This window comes from Hordeum vulgare, chromosome 6H, assembly GCF_904849725.1.
Source record: "Hordeum vulgare subsp. vulgare chromosome 6H, MorexV3_pseudomolecules_assembly, whole genome shotgun sequence".
Classification (NCBI taxonomy): Eukaryota; Viridiplantae; Streptophyta; class Magnoliopsida; order Poales; family Poaceae; genus Hordeum; species Hordeum vulgare.
This window is the reverse complement of record NC_058523.1, coordinates 497,391,172-497,402,452: the sequence shown is the minus strand read 5'-3', so window position 1 is coordinate 497,402,452 and position 11,281 is coordinate 497,391,172. Positions and strand designations below refer to the sequence as shown.

Genomic DNA, 11,281 nt, shown 5'->3' with positions numbered 1-11,281 from the left:
CTTTTGGTGGATTGCCTCTCACGGAGGTTGGTGGATGAACTAGTACAGTGCTCTCGAGCCTCTGGAAGCCAAGTGGCTAGGTGTGTTGCTCTGGGGTTTCCATGATCCGATCCCCTACCAAGTGTTCTACCCTCTCTGTTTATGGTGGAGGCCCGGATCCTCTTCCCTTATCGTTGGCAGGAAGGGATCCCACAATGACCATTTTCGGTGGGGGACAAGGGAACATGCTTCCCCTGTCAAAAGTGGTCTTCGCGTGCAAAGTAGCTGCCAACGCCGCAGAGGTGAGCGCGGGAATGACGCTCGTCCTGCCGGTGGGCGGCCGTGGTCTTGTTGCACCAGAAGGGAAACCTTTGGGAGATGCCTTTGGGGCCCTGGTATGCTCCTTCCTCTTTTCCACTAAAGGGGAAACTATCCCGTCCTGCCATCTGCTACTCGCCTGTCCTTTCATGGCGTCACCCTTGACTCCTAAGGCCCGGCCTTGCCTCGAAATATCCGCCGCTTCGGAGGGGTCTTAAAGAGGCCCCCTACGGGTCTTGATGTCGCTCTTCCTCGCGAGGCTTGGCCCCTCGCGAGGGCCTTGTTCAGGGTGGTGCTGTTTCTAGCCAATCTTGCATTGATGAAGTGGGCCAGCCCTGGGCCGCAGGCAGGCAGGTCTGGGTACCCCCATTCCTAGAATGCAGATAGTAGCCTGAGCGAAGCCTTGAAGATGGCCCGAAGCATCGCGGGCCCCATTTGCCTGTGGGTCAGGCGACCCACGTGTCTCTTAGCTCCGCGGCGACGCTCTCGCTCCTCGAGGCGCCTGGGTGGTGCCTGGCCACGATGGTGTGATCCCCAAGAGTCACGCAGGCCATCATGCTACTCATTGAATGTGACCACACCCAACGGCCCTCGCGGATGTGACCGATCGGTGGACAGATGAGGCGACGTGTGCGGTAGCGCTTCCGTCGGCCTACCTCGCGGCCCTCATGGGGGCGTGCGACACCCATGCTCCCGTGACAGTTGGTGGCTAGGGCTCGCCTATAAACTCGTCCAGCCCCCTCCGGGGGAGGGAGCACCGCAACCTCGAGCTTCTACTCTGCTTCATCCGTCCACCGCGAGAAAACCTATTCTCTCCTTCGCCCTTTGTCTTCATGGCGTCCCCCGGAGACGGTTCTGGTCGGGGGAAGCGTGCGGCACCTCCTGCGCTTTCGTCCATCCCCGGAGGCAGCGACGGAGGGCCCTCAGGGCCTGCGCGTGTCCACCACCGCTGGGTTATGACTGATGAGTAAGTCATTCGTAGTGTCTCCTCGGCTTGTTGCTTCATATGTTGTCCCACGGTTGATCTTCCTTCTTCTTCAACGCACCCTCCTCCAAGAAGCCAAAGCTCGGCGAGCTCTAAGAGGAGGTGGAAGAGCTTCGGTCCCGCCTTGAGAGCGCCCAGGCCGCCCTTAGTACCGCCCGCCAAGGCAAGGTGGAGGCCAAGGAGGAGCTAGCATCGTTGCAGCAGCAGGTCCGGGAGGCGGCGGACGCCGTGCAAGCCGCTCACGAGAGGCGTCATACACCCGGTTGATGGCATCCCAGCGCGCCCTGCAATTCGTGGGCATCGCCGACCGGTCGACCGCTGTGACGCACCGGTTTGTGGGGAAGGCCTTGGCGCTGCCTCATGTGAGGAGCGACGGGTGCTACCTCGTCTTCTTCCAGGAAGTCGTGGAGGCGCTGGAGGCTCGCGTCCACCGCGTGGCGGAGGACAACGCGTCTAGTGCGCGCGAGCTTCTGGGCCTTGCCCTGATGCTCGTCTTCTACAACTTGCGCCACCTTGCTCCGGAGCTCGACCTCCGACGCGTCGTCGAACCGGCGCGTGTTGAGTCCCGTCGTCTTCTCCGGGACGAGGTCCGCCCACATGTGGACGCCCGGGTTGGGCGGTACGTCCAGGTGCCCGCCTCGAGCGAGGAGGGTGGTCCAGTGGTCAGGCCAGCCGGCACCATGGGTGACGTCAGCAACCCCTCCCCTTACTGCCCCAAGCTTCTGCTTGCCTGCCCCTATAACACTGGATCAAGAACTCTGCCCTGTCGGGCGTTAAACTTTTGCCGCAATTACCTTTGCTAATCTCCTCTTTTCTTTTTTCTCCTGAGGTGATGGCTTGCGTGTTGGTGGTCGTTGCAGTCGGCCTGCAAAGCTTAGGGTCCATCGTTGCACCTGTCGTGGCTTGGGAAGATGAGGGAAACACGACCTTCTGGAAGTCCTGCCCTCCCGAGGCAAATCTTGTGCCGCCGCGTGCTTGGGTATTGAACTCGCTCCCTGCTGCCGTCAAATCCTTAGGCCCTGCATCGGACTGTAGCTTTTCCTTTCTGTTTTCGGTAAAACCTTGTAGCCTATATTAGCTGTCGGGTTGTGGAGAGCTGGTCATTGTGATCTTTTCTCCTTGTCTGTGAACAAGCATATACTCAGAATATACCATAGCTCGGGATGAACTTTCCCCTTTCTCCCCAAATAGACCATTAAAGTTGATCAGGTCCTAACAGCCCCGCAGTTGATGCGCGGTGGCACGCCGTGAACGGCAGCGTGCCATGGTGGCTAGGCGCTGGGGGAAGAGGATAGGAGGAGAAGGAAGGAGGCACGGGGAAGCATCTCGTCTGAGCGGCAGCGCTCGCCGTCCGGCGGGTCTTCGACGGGTGCCATTGCTGGCCACCCCGTCCGCGGTCCGCGGCGGGGATCCAGGCTCTGCTGGCCTCCCGTCCTGATTCCTTTTTTTACGTATATAATTAAGACTGGTTGTTGGCTTGTGGGTGAGAAAAAAGAGCTATATTTTTCTCTATATTCATGTTATTTTTTTCCTTTCTATGACAGATGGACCCCATATGGCAGCGACAATTGTCGTCTCCCCGAAGGGTGGTCCTGATGGATGGGTTTCACTGTCAGGTTTTTGTGTCAAAGCGGGATCAAACATTGTTTTTAGTGCCTTCAGCAAATAATTACTTAAAATTAATGCTTCCGATAAACTTTAACGAAAACAGTGGTTTTTGACACTGGCAGACGCAAATGTGATGGTTTTTTTGCAATTTCTCTACTATTAAAGGGGGATGTGCCATCGTCGTGATGGTTCGACCTCGTACGACCCCCACCTCCTGCGACTAGCACTTCCACCGATTTTTTTTCATCCCTTCGTAAACCAGATGGTTAAATAAAGAAAACAACCGGTTCATTAAAAAAATGCCCACCCCGCCCACGTCTTCCCCATTGCTAAGCCCCACGCCCGCCCACCCCCGCACCCGCACCCGCCCCCGCCCCACCAGCCCGCAAGGCGCCCCACCCACCCCGACCGCCTCGCCGCCGGCGAACCCAGCCCCGCCGAAACCCACGCCACGTCGCCTACCCCGACCCCCTCGCCACCGGCCATCCCAACCCGATCCACCCCTCGCAGAATACCCCGTCGCCCTGGACCCGGTGGCCTCCACCTCCCAGGCCGCGCCCTCGAGCCCTCCGCCGCCGTCGTTGCTCGGTGTCGTCTCTGGTGTCGCGACGACGAGCGCCACCGCCGGAGCTCCCCCGTGCGTGTACATCTCTCTCTCTCTCTCTCTCTCTCTCTCATGCATCTCTTCCTCTTCTAACCGGGATGAGGATGTAGATGGCAGATCGGCGAGTCACGGGAGCGGAGCGATAGCGACGGCTGCACGCGATCTGTCCTGGCGGCCGGGCTCGATCTGTCGTAGCGGCAGCCCCCCTCCTATCCTATCCCGCCCCATCTGAATCGGGGCGACCCTGTCCAAGACCTCGTCTCGCCGCAGCGATGCCACCGGCGGAGGGCGCGGAGGGCGCGGCGGGGCTTGGGATCTCAGAGTTCTTGCTTCTCCTCTCGTCCCGTAAGTGCATCCTCTCCCTTGGCTTCATCCTCTTTCTCCCCCTTTCTCTAACCTCTGTTCTTGTACGTTCTCTATGCTTGTTCTCTACAGGCAAAACCAATCCAAAGTGACTTTTTTATGGAATGGGTGCAGGGGACGGCGCCTAGGAAGGTCTCTCTTGTGCTTTGTTTCATTCATGGGCGTGGATGATATAGGGTTAGTTAGAATTCTGCTACTTTTGGGCTTAATTGGCTCCAATGTCTGTTGTTTATGGATGGTCTCTTCTCCCTGTGCAGCAGCAGCAGGATGGATTCGGCACTAAGCCGGTGTGAGCCACAAATTTGCCATGGTGAGCTACTCCAGATCCTCTCCCTTACTTCGTAGCCACGGTTTCTTCTTGACCATTAAGCAATGTATGGTCTTATTTAGCATTTTGCGGTGGTAATTGATTCACGGTGCTGTGTGGTGGGGTTGCACCTACACGTTAATTGTTTAATGCATGGGAGGAGAAATAAATTGAGTGTGCTTCCATTGTCTATGATCTTTGATTTTTATATAACCGTATATATGCATTAAAGGTAAGCATAATCCTAAAAATAATATTTTGCTACCACACATGTGCATAACAAACTTATTTTCTAATTCATGCAAGAGAGGAGCTATTCGCAATGATCATGCTGTTGCCATGACTAAGAGAACCAGTGTTATATCAGGTGATGGCTTTTGCCACTTGAGAGATCCAGCATGGTATTTTTACTTTTCTGCTCTTAAAAAAATAGAATAAAAAAATATATTGTTCCAAATGCTCTTTCAGTTTTTTCTGTAAGTTTCCCACAACGCATTTGCAACAGTATTGTTAAGAATAAGATGCATCAGCTGACATACTGACTACCAAGCAAGAGCTACACTATTGTCAGACATCAGTCCATGAGCTATACAGTTATATTCCCTCTGTTGGCTATACACTTCTCTTGGTACGTCTAAACATTCTGTCAATTGGTCCTACATTACGTTGGCTTCTCTATAAACACATTCTATGCACGAAGAACATATCATACTATGCCCTATCCCATCGTAGTCCTATCTAATTCACAGTAGGATCATCACTCTACTTTTCTCTGTAAGATTAAATTGTTGGTCTTCATATACTTTTGTTATATAGAATCACTCTCTTTTGTTTATAGATATTAATTTGTTCTGAACTACTGCATAAGATTACTTTGTTCTTGGAATGCCATTCTTTCCAATGCCATTATGTTCTCTTTCGCAATCATTTTCTTTTTGGAGATTCAGATTTTTTTTGCACAAATAATGTTAGTTTCCAGTAGCACCAAATTCATTTTCCCATGTCGGTGAGACCAATTCCGTGATGAAGGTCTCTCTTACCATATTTGCTATTTACTATAGTTTGTTTGAATTCAGGGGAAAGGGGTATGCAAGGAATACGCCATCATACAGCATGCGCACTAATTTAGAATAGTGTAGGAATGACCACACAACTAGCTAGCGTTCCAAACTCCAATTCCATGTAGTGATACCCAACAACACAGCAATTTGAAGTTTCTTTTTTCTAGAGAAAAAGGAACCCTGCCCCGGCTCACAAATCATGACAGTTTCTTACAATAACTCTAGATGAAACTGAATAATCGAGATCATACCATCTGGCAGTTTCTGCACCCGAAGAACAGGATGGCACGGCCCAGTTCCACACCAGTCTCTTTTAAAGCTAATCTTTCCTGCCAATGGCAAATGGATTCGATATACATATTAGCACGCTAAAGAGTGAAAAGCTTGATAAATATTGTGGGAGAAACAAGAAGGAAAATACAAAATGAACCTATAAGAAGCCCCTGAAAGGTGCAAGGCCAGTCCCAGGGCCTACCATTATAATAGGCGTTGTAGGATCAGCAGGCAATTTGAAGTTTGACTGCCTCGCAAAAATTGTAGCCAAACTACATTCTTTGCTCTCTTCCGATGGAGTTGAATTCTGTGTTTAGCCATGTAGGATCATCAGAACAAAGTGTTTACAAGATGACAAGATGGTCACTGGCAGATATTTCAAATGATTAAAAGACAACTTGGCTACATAGTAATTATTATTGTTTTAAAATGATTGCACTCACATCTCAAAGTACAAATAATTGTGTGGCCACCTATATTCATAGTCGATGGTCACTGGCAGATATTTTAAAGAGAGTAGTGCAAGGTTACGTCACCGAATGCAATGAACTCTATGATATCATCCATCAAATTAATTTACACAGCCACACAGGGGAAGATCACATCAAAAATGTTGAGAATGAGTAATAAAAGATGATTAGCCGTTCACCTAAACATACAGAGAAAGGCCAGTAGACTGAACTAGAAATTTCAGTCCAACAACATTAAACAACATTGTAACAAGCACATATGTTGAAGCATATACAACATTGTTTCTTACCGCATAAACTTAATTTCCCCTCCTGTTGTTGACCTTCAGCGCTGAACCTAAATAAGTTTTACAATCTATAGATTATATATAGTTACAAGCCAAAAAAGCTTCAAGAAGGTATTTTACTGCAATTCAGTAGGACACACACTATACCAATTTAGACTTTTATACTTAGTAGCTTACAAGCCTAGGAGGCCCTTACTACGAAAACCTTTGCTGCAGTTCATGCCACAGTTACTTTTAGTGTATTGATTTGCCTTGCAAAAAACATGAGATCTCTAATTTTACCCATATATTACTTGATCTGAGAGTAATAACATGATCACAGTTTGTGGCCATGTTTTCCTTTCTGGCATGTTATACTGTTTTAGTTCCGTACTATGGTGCATGATACCTCCTCTTAGCTACAGATCAATATGACCCAGAAGTATGCTTGGGCCATCTGAAAAAGTACACCTTCAAGGAGCTTCGAGCATCTACCAACAATTTCAACTCAAAAAACATATTAGGTGAAGGTGGATATGGAATAGTATACAAGGGTTTCTTACGTGATGGTTCAATTGTTGATGTTAAAAGGCTGAAATACTACAACACTGTTGGTGGGGAAGTTCAATTTCAAACTGAAGTTGAAGTCATAAGCTTAGCTGTTCATCGGAATTTCCTACGGCTCATTGGATTTTGCACTACGGAGTGTGAGAGATTACTTGTTTATCCTTATATGCCAAATGGAAGTGTTGCTTCTCAGTTGCGTGGTCGGTATTTTTCGCCATGCCCTTATGAAACTTAAGTAATTAGCATTACTTGGGCAGATTCATTAGTGGCCGGTTTAATTTTTGCTTCCCCTTGCCATGCATTACGCTCATTTTCAGATTTACGATCTAGCATGGATCCATATTGGCGCATTGCTCCAGTTAGCTCAGACTGCCACCAAATGCTCAGCTTAAAAAATAAACTGACACTTGTTAGCGTTCAGGATAAGAGATCCTCAACATGTTCACTTATAGCATGTCATATAGTTGCCTTGTCTTCTTTTAGTGAAAGTTATACTACAATCATGGAAGTCTTAATTAGGCTCATAAAGACCTACAGACCTACCCTTGACACATATCATCCTGGGTAGCTTCATCCTTCTGTCATGCCATGAAAGAAAGCTTGACTATGGTGATTGCTTCTATTGGAAGTACATTGCTTGTGTCGATCTATTAATTTTAATAATACTCATGCTCCTTGACTCCCTGTATTTACTTAAGTGTCCATTGACATTGCACAGTACACCAAATTTTGAAATATGAACTGAGCTATCAACATCACATTTCTAGGTTTACTACTGATGAAATGAATTAATAAAAAAAAGAGGCATCTTATGACAGCTTTCCAAGTATATTATTCGGTTTGCAAGCAAACTGTGACCTCCTTCAGTCCACCTAAGCTTTCCTGGATTTTTTTTCCAGAGCATATAAATGGCAAGCCAGCTCTAGATTGGTCGAGGAGAAAGATGATAGCACTGGGTACAGCACGAGGGCTACTTTATTTGCATGAACAGTGTGATCCAAAAATAATCCATCATGATGTAAAAACCTCCAATGTGCTTCTTGATGAATATTTTGAAGCAATATTCAGAGATTTCGGATTGGCGAAACTTTTGGATCACCAGGAGACCCATGTTACCACGGCAGTGCGTGGCACCGTGGGACACATAGCTCCAGAGTATTTGTCAACTGGCCAGTTATCGGAGAAGACAGATGTGTTTGGGTTTGGAGTCCTGTTGGTTGAGTTGATCACTGGCCAGAAAGCATTGGATTTTGGAAGACTAGCAAATCAGAAGGGCGGAGTGCTTGATCTGGTAAGCATGTTATATCATGCTCTTTTCGTGCAATGGTATCAAGTTCACCTTATTACTTTATGTGAAAAGATCGCTTTCTCCTTCTGGACTTTGTTCGGTTTTCGCCTTTAGTTTAGTGCCTTCAGAGCTTTTCGACAACTCTGTTTGCCACTTTTAGGTCATGTCTCACCTTTTACATTGAGTACACTCAATGGTAAGATTTTATACTCGAGATACTGGAGCATATTTCATAGTTAAAAACAGGTAAGTTGGAAAAATATGCTCTATGATACCAAAGACAACTTAAACTGTTCACCATTGCGATGTCCTGCTTGAAAATCATTTTATGACCAGAAGAAGGCATTGGAAATTAAGAATGATAACAATTATTTCCCTTTTTTTGAGAAAATCATGCCATCCCTATTAATTTGCTACCTTTGTACACCAATACAAGACATTGAACTGCAAAGACGCCTTACAATAGTTTGCAGATGGAGCAGGTGATATTTATTTCTGTTAATCCTTTATCATAGTTTGGGCATATTAACTAATTGACCATCAGTTACCATCTTCTGTTCAGAGTTCAGTATATGATCTTTGTATTGGCACGATCATTGTTTCTCATTCTTGCATGTGGTGGTTCCAGGTAAAGGAGCTCCATCAGGAAAAGCAGCTGAACATGATGGTGGACAAGGACCTCGGCAGCAACTACGACAGGGTGGAGCTGGGGGAGATGGTGCAGGTGGCTCTACTGTGCATGCAGTACTACCCGTCCCACCGCCCCCGGATGTCGGAGGTGATCAGGATGATGGAAGGGGACGGGCTCGCGGAGAAATGGGAGGCGTCGCAGAATGTCGACACGCCAAAGTCCGTCTCGTCGGAGCTCCTGCCCCTGAAGTTCACCGATTTCGCGGGGGCCGACGAGTCCTCGGTCGGCCTCGAGGCCATGGAGCTCTCCGGACCAAGGTGATGAGATGTGATGAGTTGAGTAAATATAGAAAGGAAATTTTCCATTGGTCAGCTATTCTTTCCTCTTCTTTCTCCGGCCTTGCACATGATAGTAGTCATCTTATTCCTTTGTCTGAAAACTGTTCATTTTGGCTTCTGAACTTTTGCTGGAATCCCCACACTTTTTTTTGAAAACTGACGGAATGGTTGAGAGGCCGGAACCGAACTTTTTTCTTCCTCATGTTTTTCCTTGCAAAGTTGCAACGAACGTGCTGCACTATCTGTAAAATACAAATACTGGAGCCAAGTGTCTACAACGTTATACTGTGCGCACTGTTTTCCTGTAGGCTGTCTCTGTGCGTTTTTGTTGGTACTGTTTTGAACTGTTCTGCTAGGTAGCTGATGCCTGATGGAATAATGCATGGATGGATGGATGTGCAGCATGAAGTGTCAGCGCTGCAGCTATGCGTGAGCAGTGCCTCCGGCTGTGGGAATTTGCACGGAGGGAGGAGGGAAAATTTCTTGTTTTGACCCTTTTTTATTCTTTAGTCAGATCTAACCCGTTGGTAATAATGTAATGTCATCATCTGGCCCTTTTACCTATCATGGGAGGGTCTGGCGGTAGACTCACACCCTATTGTCAGGCCCCTCCGGCGATAGGGCGACATAGGTGGATAGAACGTCAGCTCGCGGCCGTCAGCCCACGATGACATGGCAAAGTGCCTACCATCGAGCACTATGGTGGTAGGGTGCAGAGTCTACCGCTCGGGACCTTGGCGGTAGGGTCCCGAGGATAAGATTGTCTTGTTGGATGAGGTCTTTCCTCCCCTTCCCCATACCCACACATTCAGTCCTTCACCTCTCTTTCGAGCTCAGATATTCCCCCTCTCTCTTCCTCACACAAGAGCCTTTTAGATCTCTCTTATTTGCTTGAGATTTGTCCGTTGAAACCGGAGCACTTTCATCACCCAAGGTACCTCTCTCTCACCTCCCTTCATTTTGATCGGTTGAAATCATTTATTTTAAGTGCATCTGCTTATTTTATTGCAAACCCTTAGTTTAGACCTCTCGTTCGCTCTGAAAATAAGTATAGAAAGGACCGGTATTTGTTCATCATGTTTGACATACATTTCTGAATAACAATTATTTGATCAATGTATTTATATATATATTTCTGTTCCGTGGCAACGCACGGACACTAAACTAGTTACTTCATAAATGTACAACCTGTATTTAATAGTCAGTCACACATTATTAAACCAATACAATCTGAATTCAAATTCAGTCACGCTATTCACTGAATTGTACTATCGAATCACATCAATTACAATCTCAATTTGGCATTTGACATGTCTATGGTGTAACCCTATTTGTTGTCGTCGCTTCTCTGTTGTTTCTAAAAACACTAGTACAACAAGGCAAGGCAAGCAGCAGACTAGTGCAATGCATGGCAAGCAGCAGAGCAGTCCATGGGGTTGGCTTCGTGGCCTCGACGGCTTGTTTGGAGCTCAACCTGCAAAAGACCAGGACAACCGAGAGAATGGTCTTGGCGTCCTTTTCGCATCAAGTTCTTCAAAGAGCTTCATGGCCCGGTATTCTTGTTTGCAGCACACAAACGCCGTTGGTATTGCATTTTTCTTGTTTCCTTTATAATTTAGATCATCCTTTCTAACACCAAACTCCTTGTTCTTCGCAAAACCTAAAGTAGAACATATACGCTTCCTTCTCACTTTTGAGTTTTGAATGTCTGCCTGACCATGTTGTCGTGCTTCATATATTCATCAATCGAAATGCCTCCACCACCCATGCCGTTATACTGCCACCAGAAACAGCAATACAATGTTATATATGCAGACGAAAGAAAATACTCTAGAACTAAAATCAATTAATTATAACTTGCCAATGAATATCAGCTGTAACTGAAACGAGAATTGCTGATGTCCTGTTATTATCCTGAAAACAGATGTGTGTGCAGCGATGGCGGGGAGCAGCAACAGGGGGGGAATACTGGCGGTGGAGCAACGGCGATTTCTTCACGGAGCCCTCGTTCCAGAGCTAGTGCACATACGGCGGCACACTCGAGGCCCCCGTGCCGCGACCAGCACACACATAGCTACGAGAGGAGAGAGATAGGGCAAGGACTGACCTACCTATGTGAAAGAGCTCCATCACGACGCGAGGGGGAAACCGATCTTGGGGCACCGGTCAAAGTGAGGAATGGCAGATGAACTGATATGCGATGGGATCGAATCGTGATTAATT

The 11,281-nt window shown here is 47.6% G+C and overlaps 1 protein-coding gene and 1 long non-coding RNA gene across 2 annotated transcripts; both read left to right on the top strand.

Annotated features, from left to right (window-relative positions):
• The first annotated feature begins 3,766 nt into the window (after window positions 1-3,766).
• Window positions 3,767-9,106, top strand: LOC123405680 (protein NSP-INTERACTING KINASE 3-like). Its single transcript, XM_045099281.1, has 4 exons — window positions 3,767-3,901; window positions 4,471-4,531; window positions 7,701-8,092; window positions 8,718-9,106. The coding sequence occupies exons 1-4, from the start codon at window positions 3,767-3,769 to the stop codon at window positions 9,039-9,041; spliced, it is 912 nt and encodes a 303-aa protein (XP_044955216.1). The 3' UTR covers window positions 9,042-9,106.
• On the top strand, window positions 8,303-8,573 carry LOC123402504. Its single transcript, XR_006611290.1, has 2 exons — window positions 8,303-8,335; window positions 8,477-8,573. It is a non-coding gene; the product is annotated as an uncharacterized LOC123402504 (long non-coding RNA).
• Window positions 9,107-11,281: the final 2,175 nt, after the last annotated feature.